General features: G+C 59.5%; 2 protein-coding genes across 6 annotated transcripts in view; one reads left to right on the forward strand and one right to left on the reverse strand.

Annotated features, from left to right (window-relative positions):
• PTPN23 (protein tyrosine phosphatase non-receptor type 23) overlaps window positions 1-4320 on the forward strand; it is a 45348-nt gene extending 41028 nt beyond the window's left edge. For 2 of the 4 annotated variants that reach the window (XM_037849774.1, XM_037849783.1), the window contains 9 exons: window positions 78-232; window positions 333-484; window positions 573-752; window positions 850-2587; window positions 2669-2853; window positions 2972-3076; window positions 3156-3294; window positions 3422-3535; window positions 3614-4320. In XM_037849774.1, coding sequence (XP_037705702.1) covers window positions 78-232; window positions 333-484; window positions 573-752; window positions 850-2587; window positions 2669-2853; window positions 2972-3076; window positions 3156-3294; window positions 3422-3535; window positions 3614-4093 — 3248 coding nt within the window. In that variant the 3' untranslated portion in view covers window positions 4094-4320. Of the gene's footprint in view, window positions 1-77; window positions 233-332; window positions 485-572; window positions 753-849; window positions 2588-2668; window positions 2854-2971; window positions 3077-3155; window positions 3327-3366; window positions 3395-3421; window positions 3536-3613 lie in introns of those variants that run through there. The other 2 variants (XR_005218821.1, XM_037849791.1) reach the window with 2 other exon arrangements.
• Window positions 4321-4625: 305 nt separating this feature from the next.
• The window catches only part of LOC119544366 (SREBF chaperone), a 93677-nt gene continuing 83587 nt past the window's right edge, over window positions 4626-14715 (reverse strand). For both annotated transcript variants that reach the window (XM_037849806.1, XM_037849814.1), the window contains exons 9-23: window positions 13756-13868; window positions 12589-12683; window positions 11121-11219; window positions 10740-10958; window positions 9562-9932; window positions 8824-9024; window positions 8552-8753; window positions 8362-8477; window positions 7742-8270; window positions 7554-7639; window positions 6019-6101; window positions 5724-5890; window positions 5502-5582; window positions 5124-5330; window positions 4626-5042 (exon numbers count right to left, since the gene is read on the reverse strand). In XM_037849806.1, coding sequence (XP_037705734.1) covers window positions 4797-5042; window positions 5124-5330; window positions 5502-5582; window positions 5724-5890; window positions 6019-6101; window positions 7554-7639; window positions 7742-8270; window positions 8362-8477; window positions 8552-8753; window positions 8824-9024; window positions 9562-9932; window positions 10740-10958; window positions 11121-11219; window positions 12589-12683; window positions 13756-13868 — 2815 coding nt within the window. In that variant the 3' untranslated portion in view covers window positions 4626-4796. The remainder of the gene's footprint in view (window positions 5043-5123; window positions 5331-5501; window positions 5583-5723; window positions 5891-6018; window positions 6102-7553; window positions 7640-7741; window positions 8271-8361; window positions 8478-8551; window positions 8754-8823; window positions 9025-9561; window positions 9933-10739; window positions 10959-11120; window positions 11220-12588; window positions 12684-13755; window positions 13869-14715) is intronic.

The following is a 14715-nucleotide window of genomic DNA, read 5'->3' on the forward strand; positions in this document are numbered from 1 at the left end:
TGAGTCTGCCTGTCCCCATGAGGAGGGATGTAGAGCCGGGGCTTGCTCTGACCTCACTGACCACCGCTGCCCCCCAGAGGACAAGGCTGTGCTGCAGAACCTGAAGCGCATCCTGACCAAGGTGCAGGAGATGCGGGACCAGCGCGTATCCCTGGAGCAGCAGCTGCGGGAACTTATACAGAAGGATGACATCACTGCCTCGCTGGTGACCACAGACCACTCTGAGATGAAGGTGGGGGGGGCAGGGTGAGCAGGGACGAGGGCTCTGGCGCTGGGCCCCTGCCCTTATGTGGTGAGGCCCTGAGTGCCCCTGCCCCATTATACTCCCTCAGAAGCTGTTTGAGGACCAGCTGAAGAAGTATGACCAGCTGAGGGTGTACCTGGAGCAGAACCTGGCTGCCCAGGACAATGTCCTCAGAGCACTGACAGAGGCTAATGTGCAGTATGTGGCTGTGCGGCGGGTGCTGAGCGAACTGGACCAAAAGTCAGTGCCTGGCCCCGCCCTTGCCCAGAGTTCCTCCCAGAGCCCTGCTCCAGCTGCTCGCCTCATGCTGGCCCTTCTGCCTGGTCAGGTGGAACTCCACACTGCAGACCCTGGTGGCCTCCTATGAAGCCTATGAGGACCTGATGAAGAAGTCCCAGGAGGGCAAGGACTTCTATGCAGACCTGGAAAGCAAGGTTGCTGCTCTCCTGGAACGGGCCCAGTCCACCTGCCGGGCCCGTGAGGCTGCCCGCCAGCAGTTCCTGGACAGGTGGGTGTAGGCCCGGGTCTGGGTGTGGCTCCAGCCCATGCCCTGGCTGGGACGATGGGGGTCTGGTCCCATTTTTTCCCCTGTCCTTGTCCCACAGAGAGCTGAAGAAGAAGCCACCACCACGGCCCACTGCCCCAAAGCCACTGCTGCCTCGCAGGGAGGAGAGCGAGGCAGTGGAGACAGACCTGCCTGAGGAGCTGCGCAGCCTGCCCCCTGACATGGTGGCTGGCTCCCGGCCCCCTGACACCTTCCTGGGAACTGCTGTCCCACTCCACTTTCCTCCCAGCCCCTTCCCCAGCTCTGCAGGCCCAGGACCCCACTATCTTTCAGGACCTTTGCCCCCCAGTACTTACTCGGCCCCCCCTCAGCTGTTGCAGCCTGGGCCTCCCCAGGCTCCGGGGCACCCTGCAATGGCCGTGGCACCTGGGACCACCCTCTACCCAGCTCCTGTCTACACACCCGAATTGGGCCTTGTGCCCCAATCCTCCCCCCAACACGGTGTGGTGAGTAGTCCCTATGGAGGGGTAGGGCCACACCCACCTGTTGTGGGTCTGCCCTCCGCCCCAACTTCCCAGTTCTCAGGCTCCGAGTTGGCCATGGGGGTCCGGCTAGCCACCACCACAGTAGATAGTGTTCAAACCCCCATCTCCAGCCACACGGCACCACGGCCAAACCCCACCCCTGTTCCTACTCAGCGCTGCTTCCCAGTGCCCTCACCTCAGCCACTGGCCACACCCTATGCCTACCCTATAGGGACCAAGCAACCCCTCCCAGCCCAGCACCACTTTCCTACCAGGATCCCTACAGGTTACCCAGCTCCAAGGGTTGCGTCCCAGCCACATCCCTCACGAGCTGCGTTTGGGCCTCAGCCCCCCCCACTCCAGCATCCACACCTCTTCCAACCCCAGACCTCAGGTCCCCTCCCTCCCCAGTCCCCTTTCCCCTTTGCTCCTCAGCCTGGTGTCCTGGGGCAGCTGCCACCACCCCTGCACACCCAGCTGTACCCAGGCCCCTCTCAAGATCCTCTGCCGCCCCATTCAGGAGCTCTCCCCTTCCCTAGCCCTGGGCCGCCTCAGCCTCCCCATCCCACCTTGGCATATGGTCCTACCCCTTCCCCCAGGCCCCTAAGCTCCCAGGCAGCCCCGCTCTCCATTCGAGGCACCCCGCCTGCCAGCCAGCCAGCCCCCACTCCTCACCTGGTGCCTTCACCTGCCCCATCACCGGGGCCTGGCTCGGTACCTCCTCGGCCCCCTACTGCAGAGCCGCCCCCATGCCTGCGCCGAGGCTTTGCAGCGGCAGACCTGCTCTCCTCTAGCCCTGAGAGTCAACACGGTGGCTCGCAGCCTCCTGGGGGTGGGCAGCCCCTGCTGCAGCCTACCAAGGTAGACGCAGCCGAGGGCCGTCGGCCACAAGCCTTGCGGCTGATCGAGCAGGATCCCTATGAGCATCCTGACAGGCTGCGGCAGTTGCAGCAAGAGCTCGAGACCTTTCGGGGCCAGCTGGGGGATGCAGGGACTCTGGACACTGTGTGGCGGGAGCTGCAAGATGCACAGGAACATGATGCCCGTGGCCGCTCCATCGCCATCGCCCGCTGCTACTCCCTGAAGAACCGGCACCAGGATGTCATGCCCTATGACAGTAACCGTGTGGTGCTGCGCTCAGGCAAGGATGACTATATCAATGCCAGCCGTGTGGAGGGGCTCTCACCATACTGCCCACCTTTGGTGGCCACACAGGCCCCGCTGCCTGGCACAGCTGCTGACTTCTGGCTCATGGTACATGAGCAGAAAGTGTCAGTCATTGTCATGCTGGTGTCTGAGGCTGAGATGGAGAAGGTGAGAGGTTGGGCAGTGTGGGGTTGTGGGACTGGAGGGACCCTGGTCCACCAGCCCTAACTGCCTCTGTCTGTCCCTCAGCAAAAGGTGGTGCGCTACTTCCCCACAGAGCGGGGCCAGCCCATGGTGCACGGGGCCCTGAGCCTGGCCTTGAGCAGTGTCCGCACCACTGAGACCCACGTGGAGCGTGTGCTTAGCCTGCAGTTCCGGGACCAGAGCCTCAAACGCTCCCTTGTGCACCTTCACTTTCCCACTTGGCCTGAGTTGTGCGTTTGCTGCCCTTGGTGGTGGTGGGGATGGGGTTGGGCTGTCCACTCCTTGCTGCTGGGAGGGTGGTGATGGCCTCGTCCACTCCTAGCTCACGGATCCTGGCTTGCCTTGCAGAGGCCTGCCAGACAGCCCCGGCCACCTGCTGCGCTTCATCCAGGAGGTGCATGCGCATTACCTGCACCAGAGACCCCTGCACACACCCATTGTTGTGCACTGCAGGTAGGAAGTGGGTAGCAGCCTGAAGGTCCCCCACCATTGGGCTCTTGGGCTGGCCTTACATCTCTCTCTCCTGTGACAGCTCCGGTGTGGGCCGCACGGGAGCCTTTGCTCTGCTTTATGCAGCCGTGCAGGAGGTGGAAGCTGGGAATGGGATCCCTGAGCTGCCCCAGCTGGTGCGGCACATGCGGCAGCAGAGGAAACACATGTTGCAGGAGAAGGTGAGGGCCTCTAGGGGCTGGGGTGGGCCCTCTGCCTTGCGGTGACCGGCCCCTGCCCAGCTGACTCAGCCTTGCCTTGCGGTGACCGGCCCCTGCCCAGCTGACTCAGCCAACCATACCCCTACAGCTGCACCTCAGGTTCTGCCACGAGGCGGTGGTGCGACATGTGGAGCAGGTTCTGCAGCGCCACGGTGTGCCCCCTCCTTGCAAGCCCTTGGCCAGCACGAGCAATAGCCAGAAGGTAAGATGGGAGCCTGTGGGCCCTGCTGGGCCAGCCACAGCCTCGTGGACCTCTGTTCACAAACTCCTATCTTCTCAGAATCACCTGCCTCAGGACTCCCAAGACCTGGTCCTCGGTGGGGATGTGCCCATCAGCTCTATCCAGGCCACCATTGCCAGGCTTAGCATCCGGCCTCCTGGGGGCATGGATATCCCCCCTGCCAGCCTGCCAGGCCCTGCAGAGCTCCCCACCCTGCCTCCAGCCAGCCTCATGGAGCCTCCTCAGCTCCCAGCCTCTTCCCCACCCCCTCCTCCTTCACCCCTGCCTGAGGCCCCCCAGCCTGAGGAGGAGCTGCTGGTACCTGAAACCCCCAGCCTGGGGCCCCCCTCTTCCTCCTTGGAGCTGCTGGCCTCCCTGACCCCTGAGGCCTTCTCCCTGGACAGTTCCTTGCGGGGAAAACAGCGGATGAGTAAGCAAAACTTTCTGCAGGCCCATAATGGGCAGGGGCTGCGGGCTGCCCGGCCCACCGATGACCCTCTCAGCCTTCTGGATCCACTCTGGACGCTCAACAAGACCTGAACAGGCTTTTGCTTTTTGAGTCCTCACACTACATCATCTCGCATGCCCACCTGCCCAGCAGGGCCCCTCAAGGTGGGCACAGCCTCTTTTCCCATTCTCGCTGCCTTCAGCCCTGGCCCAGCCCTGGCCCAGCCCACACTCCTGTCGGGTGGTGATACATTGTGGGCCTTGGGTCAGGTTCTCCTCTAGCTCTTTGCTAATGAAATAGTAAAGCAACCTGTTCTGTGGCCACTGAGTCCGTCCGTTACTGCAGCAAGGGAGCCCGCGTCCCAGCAGAACACATGAAGTTGTGCACCTTTAGTGAACTTGGGTGTCAATGGATGAATGCTGGTAGGTGAGTGAGTCCCAAATTTTGTGACATTAGGGCTGCCACTGTTTTCTGGCTCTCTGCTCCTCCCCCATAGCTATCTACTGCTTGTATAGTTCCTGCCTGGACCTGCTAAAAGTAGACGTCTGACTAGTACGGGGCTGGTGTCTGAGACAGGAGCTCCTCTCGGGGGAGAAAGCAAAAAGTCACAATGCCCAGAGCAGGTGTGATTTAAAAAAAAAAAAGTTTATTACAGTTTTCCAGATGACACTCAGCTCCTTCTCCCTCATCTAGGTCCAGTGCATTGGCCCCCTCAGAGCACACATCACCTTCCTGGGCAGGAAGAGCCCTGTGTGGCCTGAGTGGGTGGGTGGGAGGTCTCAGTCGCTGCAGCCCTCAGTCCAGCTTCTCCAGCACAGAGGGCACGTACACCAGGCTGAGCTCACTGCCAAAGTTGCAGACAATAGCGGCATTATCCAGCACCAAGATCTGGCGGGCTGGCTGGGCCTCACTATTTTTCCCCAGGTAGACTGTCTGCAACAGGTCACCGTAGTTTAGGTCCCAAAAGGAGACACAGCCCTGGCCACCAGTCACCAGCAGGTTGTCTGAGATGACGCCTAAGCTCGCACCACAGCCCAGGTCCTGGAGGCAAGGACACAGCAGGCTCAGTGTCTTGAGCCCTAACCTAAAGCAGTTGAGAATTCTTGGCCCCAACCTGCCTACCTGCTGAATGGAGTAGAGCTTGATCCCTGTGCTGCGGTCCCAGATGCTGATGAGGTCATCCAGGCCGCTGCTGATGACACAGGTAGTGGTACAGGTGAGGGAAGTGACATCCCCACGGTGAGCAAACATGTGGCTGACTCGGCTTCCAGTCAGCACATCCCACAGGCAAATGGCCCCATCTTGTCCTCCACTGGCCAGCACCATGGTCTGGGGAAACAGGCCCAGGGAAGCAGGGTCACTGGTAAAAGGCCTTTGTTGGCAAGAGTGTCCTAGCCATCCCCTAGGGGAGCAGCTCTCAGGAGTCACAAACAAACAAGGGCCCAGAACCTGTCCTGGTATATGCCCCACCCCATACCCTCAGTTCAGCAGGCGTCTAACCTGGTCAATGTACACAGTTGTGATGGCCCCTGAGTGGCCCTGCAGGGTGAAGAGGCAACACGAGTCTTCCAGACGGAACACCTGGGACAGGGGTATATATGTCAGGTTCCCGTGTCTGCTATTTTCCAAATTACACTTTAGCCAGGAAGTGGCCTGTAGAGTTCATCCAGGACACTTTCAACCTCTCGCCCTGCCTACCGCACTGAGACAGACAGAACTCACCCTTAGTGTGTGGTCTTGGCTTCCAGTCACAAGGCGCCCGGCAGCAGCCTTTAGGGCTGTGATGGGTTTCTGGTGTGCACAGGGCACTGTGTGGGTCAGGTGACAGGCCACTGTGTCGCTGCTGCTGTACACAGGGGATGCAGGGGAACTGCCCCGCCCTGGGGTCCCTGGGAACGAGAGACCAAGTCAGTGGGAACAAGAAACAAAGTCAGGGACCTCTGAGAGGGCACCTGGCAGGCATCCCCTGTATTCCACCTACCACATGTGGACATGTGCCCACCCTAAGCCCTCTGACCTCTGAACTGTAGGGGGCTGAGGGCAGCATGGGTCTCCAAGGAGAAGAAATCGAGGGAACCATTGAGCCGGGCAGCCACAATCCTGGAAAAGAAAAGTACCTGTTAGGGCAGTTCTGCCTCAAAGTTCCCAGCCTCAGGGCTGGCATGGGGTATAACCAAAAGAAAGGGCAGGTGAGGTTCAGGAAGGGACATAAAGGACTACAGTCAAGGGGCAAGCACAAGATGCTGGGGAACAAACTCCAGCGCCAGAGAACCCAGATTGCAGTCCTAATTGTTAACCATCCTGTGTCTTGTCTTCATCTGTAAAATGGGGATAACCACTCATCCTGCAAAGTGGTTGTGAGGATTAAATGAGCTAACCTGGTGAAGTGCTTGGCGACCATTAATGAAAGGTTTGTCAATTATAAAACAAAACAAATACGTGGAAAGGGTTTCTCAGCATAGTCAGGAGCCTTGGGGTTGGCTCCTGAAGAGGGACCAGGGCTGGGGCTGTGGGTCAGAGCCTCAGGAGGTGTTGCTGTCTCCATCAGCTGTCTTCCAAGACATCACACAAAGGCAGCTTGTGCCCAAACACTTACTCCATTTCTTCTTCCACAGAGAAATAAAGATTTTCTTGGCTGCCCAACAATTCCCAGGGACAAATTCATAGGGACCTTAGTCCAATGGTCCCACAGCCTCAAAATGGGTGGGGCTCAAAATCTTAGTTCTGCAAGAGACGGTGTATGCATGGCCTCTGCCCATGATTTAAAGGCCACAGTGGTTCCGGAGAGGCAACAATGTAGTACAGGAAGGAGGGGAGACCCCAGTCACCAGGCACCTCGGGGGTCAGAGTTATCTGGGCTTTCCCTGAAGCCAGAAAGTAGGGGAAGATCTGATGAGTCTGGCCAGGCTAGATGGTAGGATGTTAGTGAGGGTCTCCAAGAATCCTGGTGGTGGTGGGAGTGAAGGCAGCAGCTAGAGGGCAGAAACCGAAAGAGCTGAGGGTGAGGGACAGTCCCGCTAACAGCAGGTGAAGATGTTCAACAGAAGGCACCTGGTCATGGGTGGAGACCCAGGTTCATCAACTCACAGGTGGGAGGCAAAGCCTGGGATCCCTGAGATCCCCCAGGAGTGTGTGTGCAGATGGAGCCCTGGCAACATCCACAGGTGAGAAGCATGTCGAGGGGCAGCCACAGCAGGAGCAGGGAGTAAAAAGGATAGCTTCCAGCAACCAAGGGAAAGAAAAATTTTAACAAGAAAGCTCTTCTGAAAATGAGCCACAAAACTCAGAAGGATCAGTAGTGAAAAGCTAACAAGACTGTGCATGCCAGGTCCTAATCTGAGTGCTTCAGACCCATTAATTTGTTTGGTTGCCACCCTTCCCGTCAGGTAGACTACCGCCCTCTGTTCACAGGCGTGGGGCTGGGCACCAAAAAGGAAGTCAGTGCCCAGGGCCACAAACCAGGGGAGGGGACTGGGACAAACCTCAGAGGGTGTGGCCTGGCCATATCGGGCTGGGAACCTGCGGTTGGGGCAGGCAACCTGGTGTGCTCACCTCTTGTCCAGGAAGATGAGGGCCGTGATGCCTGAGGAGACCTCCTCACTGCTGCAGTGGAGCACACCCTCGATAGCGTCCCACACCTGCAAGCCCCGATACTGTGAGCACCTGCCTGCCTGCCCGGAGGTGCATAAGCCCCACCTCCACCCCAGCAGCTCCCCTGTCCCTCCAGCCCCTGTGCCCACCTCCAGGCGACCGCTGCTCCGCCCCACCACGATGAGGTTGCCCTGCAGCTCCAGGCTCCAGATGGAGCCATCTGTGCTGGGGGCCCAGGTGAGGGAAGGGGAGCCCTTCTCTGGAGGAGAGCCCCCCTCGTCAGGGCCCTGGGGTGGCGCAGGGCCAGGGGAGGGTGGGCGCAGGGCTGGCCTGTGGACGGGAGCCAGCCCCTCCTCCTGGTACACCTGCTGCACCAGGCGGCTGAAGTCATAGCCTGGGGAGTCCCGAGCACGGCCACAGCTGGCCCGGTGCCGGGGCTCGGGCTGTGCCAGCTCCGAGGGTTGAAGCCGAGGCTGCTCAGAGAAGTTGGTGTAAATGAGACAGGTGAGGTCTGGCTGGTCCCGGAAAAGGGAAAGTGACGGAGGGCTCCGGGGGCAGTGCTGCAACGGAGGGCTGTCCCCAGGCTCCTCTGGGCTGCCCTTCCCACCATCTGACAGACTTTCCCAGCTCTCCTGAGCCTCAAACACGCCACCAGTGCCTCCACTGTCTCGGCGCAGCCTGCAGGTGGAGCCAGGAGGGCAGGGTGAGGTGGGATGGGAGCGCTGCGGGGGGGTGAGGGGATGCAGGGGAACAGGTCGGCCACACCTACCCTGGGCGTGGGATGCGCGTGAGGCAGTCCCCAGTCTGTGCGTCCCACACGCAAACGTGGCCAGCCAGGCAGCAGCTCACCAGCAGCATGCCATCGCTGGCTAGACACTCAATGTCCTGCGGGAGAGCACCATACTGACAGGGGCCCAGGCACCTGGCACCACCCCACTGCCCACGGCCACCCTGCTCACCATGAGGTGCCCCCGCAGCACCAGGGGCACGATCTCCGTCTCAGGTGGGGCATAGCCATAGTCATCACAGGGCAGCTCCCCACGCTTCCGCCGGCTGGGCCCGCCACCAGGTAGCCCATAGTTGCGTGAGCAGAGCACACGGTAGAGGCAGAGCAGCAGCAGCACGAGGACAATGCCCGCAGCCAGGCCAAGTGCCGCCACCCTGGGCCAGGTAGACGGGCAGTGAGGCGCGCCCGGGACCCCGCCTGCCCCCTCCCCTCAGCTGGCCTTACTTGTACAGGGTGACGTCTCCATGAGCCTGTGCCCTGCCTGGCCCCTCGGGGCTGGCCTCCCAGAGTCCGTGGGGAGCAGGGCCCGGGTTCAGGCCTGGCGGGGGCCAGGCACTGTGGCCATCCTGCGGGTGCCGCCCCTCCAGGGCGTCTCTCGGTTTCAGGCGAAGGGTGACAGGGATGACGGGCAGCAAGCTGATGTACCTGGTTCCAGGGGGTGGGCAGGCCTCAGCGGGGACACCCTCAGAAGGATCTCTCCTGCCACACACCTGCCCCCCTCAACCCTGGTCCTCCCCTATTCTCCACAAAGGACTCAGCTCAACCTGCGAGGCTCCAAAACCACTCCCCAGGGGAGTCTTCCCAGCCTGGGGGGTAGGGGCAGAGTTTAGTCCCTCCCCAGCCTAGCTCTGGCATCTCAACCTTGCTCTATCACAGGCACCAAGCACTGAGCAGCCATTGTCACCAGGTGAGCTGAGATCCCCCTCACCCCCCTCCTGGCACAGGGTGGGTGGCAATGAGTGGGTGGATCACCCCAGAGCAAGGACCCAAGGCCAGTCTACTGGCTTGTGACTGCCTGGAGCATCAGCTGCCACCATACAAGCTTATGGAGTTGTCTTAAACTATATGAAAGAAAATGTAGAATTCAAACCCATGGGTCTCCTGTGGCGACCTGAGTGGGAAGGGGTTTTTCCAGGGATGCTGAGCAAAGCGGGGAGGTAACAGCTGGCACAGCCAACTCACCTCTTGGCCAGTGTGATATTGTAGTAGCTGAAAAGCGTCGGCCAGTGGCGGAAGGACAATTTCCTCCAAAGTTCCTCATCCTCAGGCCCCCAGGTTACCTCTGGGACTGGGCTGACATGGACACCCTCTGCCAGACCCCCAGCGGGCTCCCCCAGCGATGTCTGGTTCTCAGCTGGCTTAGGGGCATCAGGTGGGAAGATGGAGAAGGCAGGGTCTGGGTGGCTGGCGGGGAGCACATCGCTGGGCACAGGCATGGCAGCCAGAGCGCCCTCGCCCAGTGGGCTCTGTTCTGTCACCTGCGCAGCCAGGTAGGTGCGCAGCCCTGCGGGGTCTGTGTACAACAGGATGCCAATCCAGACGACAGTGCCAGCCTGTAGTGAGCGTCGGGTGCTCAGTGGGGCCCCAGGGAGTAAAGGGCAGCCTGAACCCCAGGAGCCTTGGCCCTCAGATCTGGGAGTGAGAAGAGGACACAGGCCCCAATCTGTCCCCTCATTAGGTCACCCTGATCTCCCTCCTCCCCAGCCCATGGCCAAAGGCCATGATAAGGTCCTGGTTCCCTTTCCATGGTCAGGACTAGGAGTTCCCAGCCTGGAAACACACTGGAGCATTTTAGGTTTGACAAAGACCTTCCCTAACCCCAACCCAGGCCTCAGTTAGGGGCGGAAAGCTACCATCCTTCTTATGGTTGGTGTGGCCAGTGGGACCATCTGCCTGACCTGCTACAGAGATGCCCAGGAGTCCCGGTCCTCAGAGGGCCCCAGCCCTGCTCCTCCCCTCCACTCAGCCCGGGTGGTGAATTCTTTCATCCTCTTCTAATGCCTGCAGGACTACAAGCAGCTGATGAACTAAGCCCCGGGGAAATACATGGTAGCCGGGAGGTGGTCCTACCCCAGAGCACCCTGCTCATCAGGCTCTTGCCCTGGGTCAGCCCTGAGCACTCTGGGGCGACAATGCTCCCGTGCCTGAGGACCCTGAAGCTGCTCTTCCCTGTGACAGAGTCATCTCCTCAGAAGCCACCAGAGTCTGGACAGGGAAGGGGTGGCAGCTGCCTAAAGCCAGGATTCAAGGGGCCACCAGGGGCAACGAGCACCCCTCTTTCCAGAGCAAAGTGCATCGCACAGAGGGAATCTGAGGCTGGGCCTCTGGGGGAGGGGAAGGCAGGCAGGGGCAGCAGGTACCATGATGAGGCGCTGTGCCAGGCGGGTGCGGGCCAGAAAGTAGATGACACGCAGCCTCTTGGGCAGCCGTAGGTTTCGGAAGGAGGACGGTTGCAGCGTGATGGTGTGGGGCATAGTCGGCCGCACAGCCAGCTGCCGCTCGTAGCGTGCTGGCCGTCCCACTGGCTTAGCTGGGGGCAGGCAGGCCTCAGGGGGCAGCCGCTTGTTCAGGTCTGCTAACTGTAAGGGAGCAGTGGTCAGGGCTGGGACTGGCCATCCAGCACTGCCCACATGGGGTCACTGTCCCTGCCTGAGGTCTGTCCCTCTCTCACTCAGAGGTTTCCTGACCACAGACAGAGCTGAGGAGGAGGGTGGGAGGGGCAGGGCTCGGCCCATTCCTACCTCCATCCGGCGAATGTCAATGGACAGGACGGTGGTAAAAAACAGCATCTGAAGGAAGAAGTCGGACACCAAGCCCACAACGGCAAAGAGACAGAACTCCTAGAATCAGAGCAGATGAGGGGGCGCTACAACCTCATGATCCAGAATCCCAAAGAAGCAACTCCCTGCCTACAGGGAACCTCAGAGCCGACAGGAAGCTGGCGGGCAGGGAACAACAGAAATGAAGGAAGGAGATGTTGGTAGCTCTCCCGAATCAGGGAGTGGTCACGGACGGGCAGCGGCAGCGGCTCACTCCATGCCCACCAGGGAGTGGCAGAGAGCCCTACACCTCTGGCCGAGAGGGCTGAAGGGCGCGAGCTCTCCGTGCGTCCTGTCTCCCGAAGGGAGAGGGGGCCTCACCAACTTGGGAACCTCTGAGACCAGCCGGCCCGCTTCCCAACCCCACACCTCACCGAGTACCGGCCTGTTGAGGCACCACCGGCCAGCACCTACCTAGAGCCCGGGCCTGACCCGATTCCAGGGCTCTCCGGAAAGGCTCCGGGCCAGTGACTACACTGGACCAACAAGGGGAGGGAGAGCATGGGAGGGATGAATTCAGCCTAAAACTGAAAAAGGATGGTCTCTCCACTCCCCAAGCTCCATCGATATATGGAATTTTCTCAGATTAAAGTTTTCCTCCCCTTCCCCTGTTGAGATCTGAGATGTCACCACAGCTGCTCGAATCTGGGCTACGATGATAGAATCTAGCACACTGTGCTGCAGAGGCCACGTCAGCTCTGCTGTGTCCTGCAGACGCTGCTGTGGGCAGTGTGGGGGCTAAGTCTGGAGCCCTTCTGCCTTCTGCTCATCCCCACACCTCAGCAGACCTGCCAGCTCTGGGGAAGGATGCAGGAGGAGACGTCATCCTTTTCTCAACTCCTCCCCTAGCATGGTCAGCAACAGCCTCGGCTTCCAACTCAGTTTAGGTTCACCTCCACCTCTGCTCATGGGACCCACAGCTGAGTGAGGGGACTTTGTCAAGAACAGGCCTGGAGGCCGCAGCTGTGGGTCAGGGCCAGGGCAGGAAAGACAGGAGGGAATCAGGTCAGGGGCCTGTGTTTCTGCCTGAAAAATGGGAAATGACTGATTGAGCTGACTGCATGGCCAGTCACCAGCCTGTCACACCTGCCAAGCCACCTCCTGCCTGAAGAGGAGAGCAGGTAGACAAGGGTAAGAGGATGGGGTCAAAAGCCTCCTCCTGCTCAACAGGAGCTCAGAATTATAAACCTGCCAGGACTTACTGAGTCCTTCCAACCCCGGCACACCAGGCACCCTCTGCCCCCTAAGAAGCACCTGGCTGGGGAGGTCCCATCTCATAGGTAAGGGTGCCTGTGCCAAAAGAGGGGCAAACCTGGCTAAGACTGTACAGCCAGGGAACCCAGCAATCAGCTCCATGTTACTCCAGCTCCAGCTGAGAGAGGGGCCTTACCTGGATGGCAGGCACGAGGGTGAAATAGCCGATGAGGATGATGCCCAGCTCTGTGGCCATGTTCTTCATGATGGACCAGCTTTCACTGCTTAGGCCTGCAGAGGGTGACAATGGGACTGTGGGGCCAGCCCAGCACTTCCTCCACCACATATGAGGTTATGTCTGCACATTAATTGTGTGGCCCTCAGGGGCATGGGGAGGGCCCTCTGAGGCAGCTATCCCATCAAAGGGCCCTGACCCTTAGACCCAGCCCCACACCCCGGCTCCAAGGTGCTGCAATCAGAGCTGCACAAATGCTGCAGGGAAGAGGGACATCTGAAGCTTGCAGGGTAGAGGGGAGAGCTCTGAACCATCAGAAAGGAGAAGCAGGTGCTGAGACGAGTAAGCCAAGAGGAAAACTGGGCACTACCCACTCTAACCACCTCCAACCTCCACACGATTTCTCATCTGGTCCGTGAGAGAGCCCACCCTGCTGACGCCTGGCAGGATGGCTAGAGGGGCAGAAGAGCTGGCTGAGTTCTTCCTGAAGCCCCTCCCCTGGGACCTACACTATGACACTGTCCCATGCACAGCCCTGAGCTCCTAGCACATAGGGCCATTCCCCTCATCTCATAGTGCAGGGCCTGGCAGATCACAGAAGCTCATGAAGTTTTGCTGAACGAATGAACAGCCCGCCTCCTTCCCCATTCCTCTCAGACATGGGGCTAGAAGGAGGCAGCTCAAGAGTCCAGGCCTCCAGAGCTGGGCTCTCTCTTTTCTCGCCTTCCCTAGAACCCCAACTCTCCTACCAGTGAGGTCAGAGGGGGCTTTCCTGGCAGCTCTGGAGGCAGCATGTCTGAAGTGACCAGCTTCAGGGGCCTGAGCCAGAGTGTAGAGACAGACAGGAAAACACCAGGCACCAACCCAGATGGAAGGCCACTGCCAAACACACAAGCCCTGCACCGTGTCTGGTTTTTCATATCGACATATGAACCAGGACAAAGTCAGTTCTGCCTCCCCATGGTTCCTCAGGGCAGGTGCCAAGATGCTGGGGCCTGGCCCACTGTCTTATCACACTAGAGGCCAAAGCAAAGGATGTTCCTGGGGCTCCCCATTTCCTCAGGGAACACAGCATCAAGAGGAAGTACAGGCATGCGAACCCCACCCCCCACCCCTGCCCCAAGTTACCTTGAGCAATCCGCAGCTTCACCTCGAGGTCCACTGGGGTCGAGACCACCGACTTGGTGAGCACCAGCACGTTCTCTAACCCAATAACCACCACAAGGTAAGGAAAAATCTCACTGGGGACAGAGATTGAGGGACAGTGTTGTGGAGGGTTCTCAACACAGGCTGGTTCCCAATAGGCTTGGACCCCATGGGAGGCTGTCGGGTTTCCAGCCGGCAGTGGAGGCAGCTGAGTGCCTCCCACAAGCACAGGCCAGAAACCCCACCTTTCTCACCCTCACCCCGCAGGGCCTCCACCCACCCAGCTCCAGGCCCTCAGGCAGCTGTGACACCTCAATGAGAGACCCTCAACTGTCCCTGTCTCCATCCAGCCAGCACAATGGGAAAGGGGCCAGGCCACCCAGCCACCAGACAACAGCTCCCCCAGCCCTTCCGTCACTGGAGCCTTCCGGCCAAAAGAAATGGCCATTGTCAAGACTCCACACCATCAATCCCAGACCAAGCCATCATGTCTGAATGGAAGGGAATGAAACCAGCTAAACCCTTACTCACCTTTGTTGAGAAGCTGTGTTTGGGGAAAAGCAATTGTTCTTAAAACTCTACTGGCCATGCGAGGCCACAGTCTTATACAAATAGTGATGGATTCAGAGAAGTCTACATGAAAGGAATGCTAGTTGAGTTACACCACACCATGATCCCTGCTCTGGAGATGATGACAGTGAGGGCTCTAAGGAGGGTATGCCAGGAAGGTACGGGTGGGGTGTTTAACATCATCACGTTTAGGAAAGAAAGCAGGTGTTCTATGAACAAGGAGAATATCAGAAACAAAACACAAAATTGCTTTTCTTGCAACCAACCTGGCAAGCCAAGGTGGCAGACAAGCCAATCAGTTAGTGACCACTAACACACTTTCCCCAGACTTGAGGGAACCAAACCCTGAGCAGGAACCCAGGGAAGGGCTTC

Source organism: Choloepus didactylus, chromosome 1 (assembly GCF_015220235.1).
Source record: "Choloepus didactylus isolate mChoDid1 chromosome 1, mChoDid1.pri, whole genome shotgun sequence".
Lineage (NCBI taxonomy): Eukaryota > Metazoa > Chordata > Mammalia > Pilosa > Megalonychidae > Choloepus > Choloepus didactylus.